Source organism: Cherax quadricarinatus, chromosome 3 (genome assembly GCF_038502225.1).
Source record: "Cherax quadricarinatus isolate ZL_2023a chromosome 3, ASM3850222v1, whole genome shotgun sequence".
NCBI lineage: Eukaryota > Metazoa > Arthropoda > Malacostraca > Decapoda > Parastacidae > Cherax > Cherax quadricarinatus.
Genome location: NC_091294.1, coordinates 39906161 through 39921077, shown reverse-complemented (window position 1 = coordinate 39921077; position 14917 = coordinate 39906161). Strand labels below are relative to the sequence as shown.

Below are 14917 nucleotides of genomic sequence, written 5' to 3'. Positions count from 1 at the left end.
ATCATTCTGAACCTAACGAAAAAAAAAATATTTCTCTGTGTTTGTTTAGTATTAAATTATTGTAAACAAATCTAAAATATATTTAGTTGGGTTAGGCTAAAATAAGTTGCGCTTGTTATAATAAGGTTAGGTAAGTTTTCTAAGTTTCTTTTGGTGAAAAATTATAAATTTTTACATCAACGTTAATGAAAAAAATATATCTTTAAACGTATAAGAGAAAATTTTAGAAAGGACTTAATTTTAAATGAGTTCTTGCTCATTGACCAGTTTTACATATTCGGCACGACATATATATATATATATATATATATATATAGCATATGAGAAGTTTTTACAAAGTAGAAGTGATGCAAGGAGGGAAGAGTATATGGAGAAAAAGAGAGAGGTTAAGAGAGTGGTGAAGCAATGTAAAAAGAGAGCAAATGAGAGAGTGGGTGAGATGTTATCAACAAATTTTGTTGAAAATAAGAAAAAGTTTTGGAGTGAGATTAACAAGTTAAGAAAGCCTAGAGAACAAATGGATTTGTCAGTTAAAAATAGGAGAGGAGAGTTATTAAATGGAGAGTTAGAGGTATTGGGAAGATGGAGGGAATATTTTGAGGAATTGTTAAATGTTGATGAAGATAGGGAAGCTGTGATTTCGTGTATAGGGCAAGGAGGAATAACATCTTGTAGGAGTGAGGAAGAGCCAGTTGTGAGTGTGGGGGAAGTTCGTGAGGCAGTAGGTAAAATGAAAGGGGGTAAGGCAGCCGGGATTGATGGGATAAAGATAGAAATGTTAAAAGCAGGTGGGGATATAGTTTTGGAGTGGTTGGTGCAATTGTTTAATAAATGTATGGAAGAGGGTAAGGTACCTAGGGATTGGCAGAGAGCATGCATAGTTCCTTTGTATAAAGGCAAAGGGGATAAAAGAGAGTGCAAAAATTATAGGGGGATAAGTCTGTTGAGTGTACCTGGTAAAGTGTATGGTAGAGTTATAATTGAAAGAATTAAGAGTAAGACGGAGAATAGGATAGCAGATGAACAAGGAGGCTTTAGGAAAGGTAGGGGGTGTGTGGACCAGGTGTTTACAGTGAAACATATAAGTGAACAGTATTTAGATAAGGCTAAAGAGGTCTTTGTGGCATTTATGGATTTGGAAAAGGCGTATGACAGGGTGGATAGGGGGGCAATGTGGCAGATGTTGCAAGTGTATGGTGTAGGAGGTAGGTTACTGAAAGCAGTGAAGAGTTTTTACGAGGATAGTGAGGCTCAAGTTAGAGTATGTAGGAAAGAGGGAAATTTTTTCCCAGTAAAAGTAGGCCTTAGACAAGGATGTGTGATGTCACCGTGGTTGTTTAATATATTTATAGATGGGGTTGTAAGAGAAGTAAATGCGAGGGTCTTGGCAAGAGGCGTGGAGTTAAAAGATAAAGAATCACACACAAAGTGGGAGTTGTCACAGCTGCTCTTTGCTGATGACACTGTGCTCTTGGGAGATTCTGAAGAGAAGTTGCAGAGATTGGTGGATGAATTTGGTAGGGTGTGCAAAAGAAGAAAATTAAAGGTGAATACAGGAAAGAGTAAGGTTATGAGGATAACAAAAAGATTAGGTGATGAAAGATTGAATATCAGATTGGAGGGAGAGAGTATGGAGGAGGTGAACGTATTCAGATATTTGGGAGTGGACGTGTCAGCGGATGGGTCTATGAAAGATGAGGTGAATCATAGAATTGATGAGGGAAAAAGAGTGAGTGGTGCACTTAGGAGTCTGTGGAGACAAAGAACTTTGTCCTTGGAGGCAAAGAGGGGAATGTATGAGAGTATAGTTTTACCAACGCTCTTATATGGGTGTGAAGCGTGGGTGATGAATGTTGCAGCGAGGAGAAGGCTGGAGGCAGTGGAGATGTCATGTCTGAGGGCAATGTGTGGTGTGAATATAATGCAGAGAATTCGTAGTTTGGAAGTTAGGAGGAGGTGCGGGATTACCAAAACTGTTGTCCAGAGGGCTGAGGAAGGGTTGTTGAGGTGGTTCGGACATGTAGAGAGAATGGAGCGAAACAGAATGACTTCAAGAGTGTATCAGTCTGTAGTGGAAGGAAGGCGGGGTAGGGGTCGGCCTAGGAAGGGTTGGAGGGAGGGGGTAAAGGAGGTTTTGTGTGCGAGGGGCTTGGACTTCCAGCAGGCATGCGTGAGCGTGTTTGATAGGAGTGAATGGAGACAAATGGTTTTTTAATACTTGACGTGCTGTTGGAGTGTGAGCAAAGTAACATTTATGAAGGGATTCAGGGAAACCGGCAGGCCGGACTTGAGTCCTGGAGATGGGAAGTACAGTGCCTGCACTCTGAAGGAGGGGTGTTAATGTTGCAGTTTAAAAACTGTAGTGTAAAGCACCCTTCTGGCAAGACAGTGATGGAGTGAATGATGGTGAAAGTTTTTCTTTTTCGGGCCACCCTGCCTTGGTGGGAATCGGCCGGTGTGATAATAAAAAAAAAAAAAAATATATATATATATATATATATATATATATATATATATATATATATATATATATATATATATATATATATATATAAACCACAAACAAGTGGTATTTAATCAATAACAAAGTGTGGCTAGCCGGGGGATCGAACCTGTGTTGTTTTAGCCAGCCTCGTGGGAAGAGAGTGAAAATTCCCGACGCTCTAAACCACTGGACCATACAATCCTACAAACATGAGCCTAGCAAACTAGGCTTGCTTCATGTTGTGAGGACATCCATCTCTGTATGTTTTCCAGTTGAGTTACATCCATTCTGTAATACGGTGACCAAAACTGTGCAGCATAATCTGAATGAGTCCCAACTAACAATATAAAACATACGCTTCATCAGTACTTGGATTTTATGACCACCGAGGTATCTGTAGAGACCTTGGTGATATTTTAGGGGATTTCTATTAATGGGAATAAACCGTTGTTCGCTGTAGCTGGCATAGTTTACTCTTCATTTGTTATTTTATATTTATTTTTTAATTACTAAATCAGTTGTATATTAAGGTGTGCGAATTTTTATTGTAGTGAGTACTGAACTTGTTTCGGGTTCAGCACTCAGCAAATCCCTCGATTTTCACCACCTGTTCCAGTGGTTTACAATGAGGTAATTGCTGAAATTAATGTCATGCAAAATATCAGTAACGAGTCTTCAAAAAGCATAAAAATCGTAAACAATAATATCGTTGGAGAAATGGACACGTGTGAAACTAGCAAGACATTTACTGCAGATAAGTGTCGTTCACCGAGAGATTTGTCAAACCATTACAAACAATGCAGAGTAGTCGTAGTAGTTACAGCAGTAACAGTAGTAAGTGGTAAGGTTATAATAGTACAAGTCGTAGTAGTAGTCTCAGTGTACAATGATTTGAAGAGACGGTGGAGCTGGTGAGTCGTGTTGGAGCAGATTTAGAATCACATTTTCTGCTAGGCAGACTAGTAGGAAACTGTATAATGGTTAGGATATCACCATGGAGAAAGTATGCTACTTACGTGTGGTTGAATTTCCATTATATTGCTGTGTCTGACGAGATCATTATTTGTTAGTAAGTCTACCGATAATGTGTTAGGTAAATGGACGAGAACATGTAGCAGACCCAATGCTGTTACTACTCAGCTAAGGGGCTTACTAAAGGACGATTTTACAGCCAGTACTTGTCTGACGTGTTTGTGGCAGCAGCACCAAATTTGGCCCTACTGTTTTAAGCTACAGCACCAGAAGGTCTCATGGTATATCTGGTCTCAAGACCCTGGAAGTCGAGACGGGTCGTATTAAATAATTGTTATTGATTAAACAGGTGACTGCGACTCGAACCGTAGACCATGCATATAACAAGATCAACGCAGTGACCACTCACCGATTTTAAGCAGGTAACAAGATTATTATTATTATTATAATCATAGGGGAGCGCTAAACCCTTAGGATTATACAGCGTACGTGGGGAGGGGAGATTGGAAGGTATTTAGGCTCAATTCAGGGAACCGGAGCACAGATCCAATTCCCTAGATCAAGAACCCCTCACCAGAGTCTAGGAACCTCCCTTGAGTAGCAGGTAACAAGAAACACCAAAAAAATGATGAAAGTTTTATTATCGAGTATTAACAATATGTTTAAATGCAATATATAACAAAGACATAACAATGGGACAAGCCATTAATCACAGACAAAATAAAACGAAGGGTAAGAGGAGCTCTGTGTATATTGATCTATAACTGTCTGCTGAAGAATTCTATATGACATATAATAAATGAAGAGGGAACCCTTTAGTTTCATTTCCTCTGCCTGGGTTAGCTTGTACCGGTGATAACTAACAGATCTGTGAACAGCTTCCCGTGTTTTTCCTGTTCTGGCTGCCCAGCCCGAGGCCACAGTTTCCATCGTTTTAAATAGTTATTGATTTTTATAAAGATATCTGACAAGCAAGTATAAGATCTATATTACATGTTAATTGGTACATTATCCACAGTCTCTTATTCCTACTGGAGCTGTTGCTGAATTCGTCGTTTGACAGATCCAGATGTTGTAGACGAAAGTAGTATTGGATAGATGCGTTGCAGGACATGTCTTTATCATGTCTTGACTTGACAAAACTCTACTTAAGGGAAAAGTGTTCCTAAAAAAAAAAAATGCTTGTTAAGTAACACTGTGCCTTTTGTTCATGTGATGCTGGTGATGGGATAGCAGACGGTCAGTCATTCATCTGCTCAGCCACTGGGGTTGCTGACGAGTTGGTTAGTTGATGCCAGTGACGGGGTCAAAGTCACAGACCGCTCGGGCAGCGCAAGAGAACTGGTCAGCTGTGTAGCCGTGCTCACACAGGTTCACCATGGCGTGCACCACCCGCAGAGCGTATGGGTTCTGAAACACATGGAAACATTAACATCCATAATATATATATATATATATATATATATATATATATATATATATATATATATATATATATATATATATATATTATGGGTTCTGAAACACATGGAAACATTAACATCCATAATATATATATATATATATATATATATATATATATATATATATATATATATATATATATATATATATATATATATATATATATATATATATATATATATATATATATATATATATATATATATATATATATATATATATATATATATATATATATATATATATATATATATATATATATATATATATATATATATATATATATATATATATATATATATATATATATATATATATATATATATATATATGCAAAACAACCACTGTGAAAGAATAGAGAAATTCCAAGCGCTTTCGTGACTACTTACATTATCAAGGAACAATGAAAGTAGAGCATCAAAGGAAGGTATATGAAGGGTCTAGCCCACACCTCACTATCAGATCCCACAACAAAGCAACACCTGACACGCCACTCATAAGAAAGAGAACACTGCAGCAGGCTCGCTGGCCCAACTAGACAGGTCCTTCACACAACCCACCAACAAACTATTCTACCCAAGAAATAAGTTTTTTAAAAATTATTATTTGTCCAATGTATTATTAAATTCTTCCCAAATTCTATTAATTATAAATGGATCTAATTTATATAAACCAAAGGAAATATTCATATTATTGTCAAAACTGTTTTTTATGAAACAAGATTCAATTACATTCCTGTCGACCATGGACTTGCTTGATACTACTTTCTCAACTTTTTGAAAATCAATTGGATGGTTAAAATCTCTTACATGAATAAATAGAGCATTGGAATCTTGTCCAGTTCTAATGCTATATTTATGTTGTTTTAATCTTAGTTCGAGATTTTTACCAGTTTGACCGTAATAAACTTTATCGCAAATTTTACAAGGAATCTTATAGACACATCCGTCAGCATTTTGGGGGGAATTCTTTATCAAAAGTTTTTTTTACTGTATGAAGATTTTTGAATACAACTTTAATATTAAAAATCTTAAGAAGAGAAGGCATGTCAACCAAGTTTTCATGGTAAGGGAAAACCAACATATTTTTAGTTGAATAAGGCTGGTTGTCCCTTTTTGGATTGTAAAAAGTATTTCCAGCAACTTTAAAAGATTTATCAATTACGTTTCTTGGGTATTTCAAATCATTACCTATTTCATAAATTTTGGATATTTCCTCATCTATGAACTCAGGACTACAAATTCGTAAAGCTCTCAAAAACATTGCTGAGAAAACAGACAGTTTGACTCTATCTTGATGCGAAGAATAATAGTGGACATAGAAACAGTTATTTGTAGGTTTTCTGTAAATTTTAAATTTGAATTCAGTACTACCCTTAATAATTAAAACATCTAGAAAAGGCAATGAGTTATTTTCTTCAAACTCAACAGTAAAGTTTATAGAATGGGCTAAGCTATTTAATTTTAATCAGCTTGGAATTTCTCTATTCTTTCACAGTGGTTGTTTTGCATATTCTGAAATCACCTGTTTAGTGTGATCTTATTGCATATATATATATATATATATATATATATATATATATATATATATATATATATACACACACACACACATACACCTACTTGCTGAGATGCTCCCCAGCCTTCAGCAGTCCAAAACTCAAGGAATATAACTCCCTCCTAAAGACCATGCTAGAGAGTGTATTGAATCTTTCTCATGATGATATTCAGTGGTTGCAATCCTCACAACCAGTCAGGCTTGAGGGGCTGGGAGTACGCAGATCCTCCCAGATTGCCCTACCAGCTTTCTTATTCTCCTACATAGTATTAAATGTGTTAATAAAACAAATTCTTCCTTACAACCTCAGTGACTAGGAAGGAATACAGGACCCTAGCTACGTTAGTGCCATTATCGAATGGGAGACTCTTGCTGCTCCAGCACCAAAATCTAGTCAGCACTGGCCTTCAGTCAGGAAAAGGTGCTTGCCAACATGCTTAGTGATGTAACAACAGACAGGCAGGCTGCCCATCTCCAAGCAGTGAGAGCACCTCACTTTGGGTACTTCCTTCAAACAGTTCCCATTTCGGCAAACATAACACACCTCGACTCTAAGACCCTCTCCTTCTCGCTGCCCCAATTCACACGGAATATACGTATATTTGTGGTGGTGTGTAAGCCGACCAATATGGTCTACATGGTCTTAACTGTTCCAAAAGCAAGGGCTGATATGCAAGACACAATGAAGTCAAAGCCATCATAAAGAGAAGCCTTGCTACAGCTGGATGCCCAGCCTAGAGGGAGCCCTGATCATTAGCAACCAACAATACTCACAACCCAGCAACGTGCCTCGACGGGATCACCATCTGTCCTTGGAAGAATGGTAAGCTCTTAGCATAGGACTATACCTGCGTGTCGACACTGGCTGACACCTACATCCATCACAGTGTGGGGCGACAGAGAGGAGTACAACACCGACAAGTACAGAGACATAATCCAACAGTATCAATTTGTCCCAGTGGGATCAAAGATCTTGGGATCATGGGGAAAAAAACGCTACACATTTCCTTAAAGAACTGGGTTCCAGACTCATCGACACCAGCCATTTTCATGTTCTAGTGCCTTAGCGTGGCCATCCAGAGGGGAAATGCTTACTGCATACTGGGCTCGCGTCCAGCTTCGGAGGAGCTGGAAGAAATTCATAATCTTTGATATGTTGTACCAATGTATTCATGTTTGTGTTTTTTTTTTGGTCAGTGTATTCTGTATATAAATAAAGTTCACATAGAATATAGAATATAGGGGGAAAGAAAATATTCAAACAGCTCCGGGGAGAACCTTAAGTTTTCCCTGAAGTACGTTTTTTCTCTTCTCTGAGGATGAGGGGTCGCCATTACAGTTCTAGTGGTGGTACCACCCTATATTTGTTATAATATATATATATATATATATATATATATATATATATATATATATATATATATATATATATATATATATATATATATATATATATATATATATATATAACTGTACTTTTTAAAGTAAGAGAAGTGAAGTATCTTACCAGCCCAAGGTTGAAGCAAAGGTCATGGAAGGTGCGGACAGAGCTCTGGTGGCAGTCATTATCGTGGATCTCCTGGTGTGTGTTGGTCATCATCTGTTCTGTGATGGCATCATCACCGGTTACCACCCTCACTATCTTCCTCATCGTCTCCTTCACGAAGGTGCGGTTCTTGTGGGCGAAAATGACCTCGTTAAGAATATCAGTCTTAGCCTAGATTAGGATCATTGCAATGTACTTTTATTGAGATGAGGGCCTGAAAATATTGCATGGGTTTAAGAGAGTTAAGATACTTAAATGATCTGCGCAATAAGCACTTCGTATAATTATCAAAACATTACCTGGCTTTAAAATGAAAGAGATGTCTTTTTATATAATGTCTAACTCTACAGTTCACTTTCAATTTGTGTACCGTTCTTACTGAATTAATCTATCACTTACATTTAGCTCATCTACCGATCCTAGGCAGTTCGTCTACCGCTCACATTTAATAGTCTTCTGCTCGTATTTAATACATTTACTGTTTATACCGCTTCTAAGAGGAAGTGCTGCTGTATCACATCCACTACTGAACTCACCTGCTGCATCACATCCACCTGTTGCTTCCAAAAGTCTGCGCCAGTGAGACCATTGGCTTTGTTCACGTTGTTTTGCAGGATGGCCAGAGGCACGTCCTCGCTGCGGATGGAAGATTGCTGGTGGCGGGGAGAAAGAGAGCTTTTTAAACTTTGGGGAAAAATGGACAAGACTAAGGTGACTAAGTGCGTGAAAAGTGAAGCCTGATTGAGAACAAAAAAAGTAACCTGTCAAATAAATGGAATTATTGTGCAAAAAAGTCTTCGAAAAGCATCAGATCACACGTTTGCATAATTATTAATAATGGCAAAGATGACGTCTAGTTTTGTATTTTTTTATTAATCACGTTTTGATATGGTTAGTGGAAAAGTGTGACTGGAAATATTAGGACAAGGGTAGAAGATCTTGGGCTATTCCCCTGTAACATGCTAATCAGGGACTAGTAGCTGCCGACTTCATCACCACTCACCAAGCATGGGTCATTCAGAGAGAGGAAGGGACCAAAGTCGTCAGCGACGGCAGCCTTGTTGCCCAAGAATGCCCCAGTCACCTCCTGATCCAGGGACTTCTCACCCCACTGGAGCACGTGGGAGGTTGTCGTCTCTTTCTTCACTATGAGGAACTGCTGCAGCAGTGTCTCATTTATGGTGTCCTCCTGCAGAAGTGCAATTTTGCTTAGACTTCACCCAGAGGTGATCAGTTAATTGGACATCGGCACTCATATTGCGAATGGACATGCCTCCATAAAAGTAAAACATTGGAACCCAACTGACATAACATTAACAATATCAACTTCATCCATAGCTCTTTTAAAATTCAGACATTACTGTAGTCAAACTTGAAGCCTATAAAAGAGGCACTCTCAACTTACAATATAAAAAATAATATCCCCCTTTGGTATATAAAATCGCAAATTATCCCCTCCAGGGGGTTGTAAGGAAGGTGTCCCCCAGTTATCGCAGGGAACAAAGACAAAGAAAAACAATAATTTTAACAAATACTACAGGAATCCTTCAACAATGTCAAATTGTTCCTTATGTTACCGTTACTTTCCGTAGCACCATCTAACACCTACGTAGTATCACTACTCTCGCTCAGTACCAGTACTTCACTATGCCAGTGAATACTGGGTTTTGAAAATAGCTTCTTGTGGGCAACTCTGCCAGGCCTGCCTGCCCAGGTCATCACCCTTCTTCCACTACACCCTCACCCTCATCACTCCTCACATTACCTCCTCCTCCCCCTCCCTCCTCCGCCTTCCACGAGGACTTGAGACTGCCAACCAGATCTAGGCCTATGCTCTCCACCACTCTCCAACCCCACCATGAACAACCCAAGGTATGTGCCTCCACCCACACGTGCCATTTTCCCTTCAATTCAAGTTCACTACACAGACTGAGCTATGGCAGACGATGCAGCTAGCCAGCCACAAAGCTAGGGAAACAGTGGAACAACAATGAAAGAAAGGATCACAGAGCGGCCAGTTTCCTCTTTCAGAGAAGCCAGTGTTGCAACCCAGTGGGGAAATGCCTGCAGCATTCTGGGCACGAGGCCCACCGCCGGGGAGCTGGACGAAGTATTCGAGATGTAGGCTCTGAGATGTTATTTATGTTGTTCTACTCCTTATTGTATTTTTGTCAATGAATTTTGTCTTTAAATAAAGTCTACATAGAATATAGAATATAGGGGGTGGTAGGAGAAGACAATATTCAAACAGCTCCAGGGAGAACCTTGACTTTTCCCTGAAGTAAGTTTATTCTCTTCTCTGAGAAATTCATGACTGTGTCAACAGGTCATTACCAGTGTTCCCAGTTAAGTAAATTTATAAATAGTTCTTGACCACTGTAACTCTCCTATTTAACAAAAATGGAGGGGCCCAGCCTCAGGACTCTGTATTCTGTACTCTCTACCTCCTATGGGTGAGCAGGTTAGCACATAATAGAACGCTCCAACTAACACCCGGTACCACTCAGCACCAACGACTAACATCTCACCAACCAACTGGCATCAACAACCAGTATCTCTCACACACACACTAACTAGTACCAAGAACCAGTCTCCCACCTCCTATTTCTTACCCTGTCAGTGTCCTCCATCCACTTAACGCTGAAGACGTCACCGACGAAGGTATGCAATTCATCAACTAAGTAACAGGCGTAAGATGACTCAACAGCGTTGGAGGCAGATAAACCATACACTGTCAACACAAACGCAGGAGCCGTTATTAAGTAGTAATAATAGAAGTAGTAATAACAGTTGTAGTAACAGTAGTAGTAGTAGTAGTAGTAGTAGTAGTAGTAGTAATTAACAGTAGAAATAGTAGTTTAATTAAATACCTAACATTATTATATGCCTTTTAATATTAACTGGGAAGTGCTAAACCCGTGAAGGTCCTGCAGTGACTGGAGAATGGGGAGTGATCAGGTTTGATAAGAGGAAAGAGAAGTTTGGTTTAATTAATCGCCTTAAGAGCCCATTACCAGTATCAAGGTACTCCTCCCCATCCCCTTTAAAAGAGGAGTGGTAGTAATAGTGGGCATAGTGGTATTATTAGTAAGGGTGGTAATGATTGTAATAGCGATGGTAATAATGATAGTGATGATGGTGGTAGTAGCAGAAGTAACAGCAGTTGATAGAACTGCTACTCTTATTAATCATTTATCTGTGTTTATCACTATTAATGTTATGATTGATAAGAGTGACATATATTGTTATCTTGACGTGTTATCTTGATGTGTGAATATGATAAAACTGAAAGGGAAATTTTGCCGCCATTGTTTAATACTCAAACAATAGCAATGTAAGAAAAGCTAAGTGCTGGACTATGGGATCTGAAGAAAATATTAAAAATAAAATGGGGGCAGGAATTCGACACAGGAAAACAATGCAATGGTACAAGATGGTAACACGGAAAAACGGGTCACTTATACCGATGCTACAATGAAGTAACCAAGAGACACATTATGGTGATACTTGGAAATTTTGATTTACGAGCTTACCATTAATATCATCAGGGATGTCCTTAAACATAGATCCAGACTCACAGGCTTCCAGATATATGGTCAGCTGTGGGAATAAGACTTTCGTAAACATAATTTTATCTTCATAATGTTTAGTTAATCACAAGTGGACAGATTTAACACAAAGCTATAAGAACTGCAGTAATATCACAGGTTTTGGTTTGTGCTAAGTTGAAATGTGTGAGTAGGGGGGGAGGGTGGAGTTACCTCTTTGAACTGCTGGTTGCGATGCATGGTAAGGATAGTGTCGGTAAAGTTCTGGACGTAGAGATATTTCTGGGGGAAGGCGAAGATGCCAGGGGCGCCGTGGTCCACCATGTTGATAAAGACATGGTCGTTGGGACCACTCTTCAGCACCTTGCCAGAGCCCACACCGCTCAGGCCCTCAGCATCACCGTTAAGCACCTTCAGGAAGTTCTCTGGAGTAACGTCCTTGCCAGTATAGTCCTTGACAACACCATCGTACACGTTGGGGCCATTTGGACGGTTAATTATCACGCCTGGATTCGGGTTCCTGGCGGAATAGACTAGCTAATGAATTTTCCTCAATTAAGCTTATTTTATCTTATTTTGGTATACCTGGAGTCTACCTGGATGTTATTCCGGGGATCAACTCCCCCGCGGCCCGGTCTACGACCAGGCTTCCCGATGGACCAGAGCCTGATCAACCAGACTGTTACTGCTGGCCACGCGTAGTCCAACGTACGAACCACAGCCCGGTCACAGAATGGCACAAACTCATTAATTTACTTTGAATTCGATAGTAAACTTTTTTTAAATATTTTTAATTGGATTTGTTTAGTTAGCAACACAAACAAGAAACAAAAAAAAAAAATTAAGTACCTTTTAACTATTGTTTACATCAGTTTGCAACATACAATGTAAAGAAATTGACGAATACTGTGGTAGCCAGACTTGTTTACAAATGCAAACGTAAGACCAAAAGAATGGAGACACTACAGCAGGCTAAATGACCCATACAATTAAAAATACAGTCATCTTGAATACAATTTCGTCAACACTGTCTTACTGACTGACTACTAACTGAGTAAAATAGAAATAGACGTTACTCTAATCTGCAAGAAATATTACGGTAATTTCGGTCGCAGGACCGAAACGTTTCGTAATAAAGTCCTGGTGTTTGGTCACGTGTCTTTATTAAAACGGAATAATATCTTTTAGATTTCGAAAAGATGTTTGATAAAACTTTTGTTACTAACTACTAAACATTGACTGCTGATCAGGCCACATCCTTTACGTCGAATATCCTGTGAAAACTACCATCAGATTCATCCTTAACAACCACTATGTAATCACTACTCGCTATACTCGGCGATGTAACTAGCTTTTTTTTTCATTTTTGGTTTATAATATTTTAGGAATTAGTTAACTCACTGCTTGCTGTTGGCGATGTCGTCGTACATCATAACGATGATATGGTCGTCAGGAACACCGTGCTGGTGCAGGATCTGGTAGGCATGACACACGTCCGCCTGCACTCGCAAAGAAGATACAATCCTTTAGTTATTACTGCAGTAGTAACTCATATTTCTTGTGAAATGATATTGCTATGATATATGAAAGTTGTGTACCTCTCAACCAGCTACCGTTTCTGGCACCTCCGTGGCGATGCAAGTTTACAGACATATACAGGACTCACCTGATGGCGGTAGTTCATGTATGAGTTTGAGCCGGCCAGCAGCACAGCCCATATTTCTCCCTCACTCTGCTCAAACAGTCTCACTCGTCCCTGGACGAGACACACCAGCAACACCATCAACGATGCTACGCGCATCATTGCCATGCCTGCTGAGGTAACAGTGCGGGAGTTGGGTTGACCCTTCGCTTGCTTATCATATCGTTTTTTTGAGAAGGAAGACAAACCGGTATTATGCTCTCATCATGTCAAGTGTTCGATAAGATAATTGACTTCGTTTTCTATACAAGATAAGTAATAATCAGTATTGATAGTACCACTTTTAGAGTTGGAAAAATATCGAATTTTTACCATAATATATTCAAATGAGCAAACACAGAAAACGAGGAATGCTATTTTTTTCTCCTACACGGATCACTTTTACAGGTTCAGAAGTGTTAAATTACCTTAGCTCATTTCAAAGGCCAGCCCTATCTAAGGTATAATACTACCCCTCAGGATACGACCCACAACAGTCGACTAGCACCCAGGTACCTACTTACTGCTAGGTGAACAGAGGCAGCAGATGTAAGGAAACGTGCACAACGTTTCACCTGAGCCGGGAATCGAACCACAGGCTCTTACGGGGAAAGAGTTAAACCTGTAGAGATCATACATCTCTTTGGTAAATGGGAAACAATCAGGTTTAATCTAGGGATGATGAGGATTCCAACAGTTTCTTTCACTGAGAGTCAGTGTAGTGTAACACGACGCGTGGGGAATCTTCAGTGATCGGCAGATTATATTAAAATTGATGCTAAATGTTTCACTCAAGTTTTACGTTCAGTCTACCAAGAAACAACAGTAATGAGAGATGGGTCTTCTTCCTTGCTCGTTCACATGCACATACACTCACCTGAATTTTTGCAAACACCTGGGCAACAGGAATACTGGGAGCTCAGTGATCAGACGACCAATGGACTCTGAGTGCCAGTGTCAGATCCAGCGACACTATATAAAGGCGAGAGTTGATATGGCAGCCACAATTACGCCTCCCATCAGCTGACTAACAGTAAACAAAAATCCGTGTGACACGCCACTTGAACAATGTTATCATCGACTGACCGATAAGCTGGTGCAAAGACTGTGAGTCTTGCGTGAGCTGTGGTTAAGTTTGGGGCGGGTTGTGTGTTTGGTGGCTGGACAAGGGGCGGAATTATGGTAGTCCTTCCCCAGTTCTGTACCATGTGGCATTCTGTGTCTGACCACACACACACACACACACACACACACACACACCCTGCAATCACAATTAGATGAGTACACATACAGGTTAGTAGACGGCAACCACCCAGGGAGATATTACCGACCTACCAAATGTGTGTGAAACGAAAACCTCTAATTGTTTGACACATAAATAAGGAAGAAATCAGGTACGTCTTCCTATCTGTACTGACACTCAGGTCACACTACGTAGACGTGTACACGTAAATGTCAACACACAGATCCGAATTATCTTCTATTTTCTAAGCAGTTCTTGCTCTTATCTATTTTCTTTCATCTCTATGGGAAAGTGGAAAAGAATTTTTCCTCCATAAGCCATACGTGTCGTAGGAGACGACTAAAATGCCGGGAGCAATGGGCTCCTAACCCCTTCTGTGTAAATTAATAAAACTTAGAAAAGACTTTATAAAGGTGGGATG

General features: G+C 39.5%; 1 protein-coding gene across 3 annotated transcripts; it reads right to left on the bottom strand.

Annotated features, from left to right (window-relative positions):
- Positions 1-4079: 4079 nt before the first annotated feature.
- On the bottom strand, positions 4080-14288 carry LOC128706440 (legumain). 3 transcript variants are annotated; one of them, XM_053801351.2, is made up of 10 exons: positions 14131-14288; positions 13239-13387; positions 12974-13071; positions 11786-12092; positions 11558-11624; positions 10637-10755; positions 9028-9213; positions 8561-8677; positions 7986-8153; positions 4080-4867 (listed from the first exon to the last, which is right to left on the bottom strand). In XM_053801351.2, exons 2-10 carry the CDS (start codon positions 13380-13382, stop codon positions 4742-4744), a joined length of 1332 nt encoding a protein of 443 aa, XP_053657326.2. In that variant the 5' UTR covers positions 13383-13387; positions 14131-14288; the 3' UTR covers positions 4080-4741. The 3 variants fall into 3 exon arrangements, with proteins under 3 accessions (XP_053657326.2, XP_053657321.2, XP_069947462.1); XM_053801346.2 differs by having other exon boundaries at positions 13239-13384; positions 14131-14283; XM_070091361.1 differs by having other exon boundaries at positions 13239-13427; positions 14131-14280.
- Positions 14289-14917: the final 629 nt, after the last annotated feature.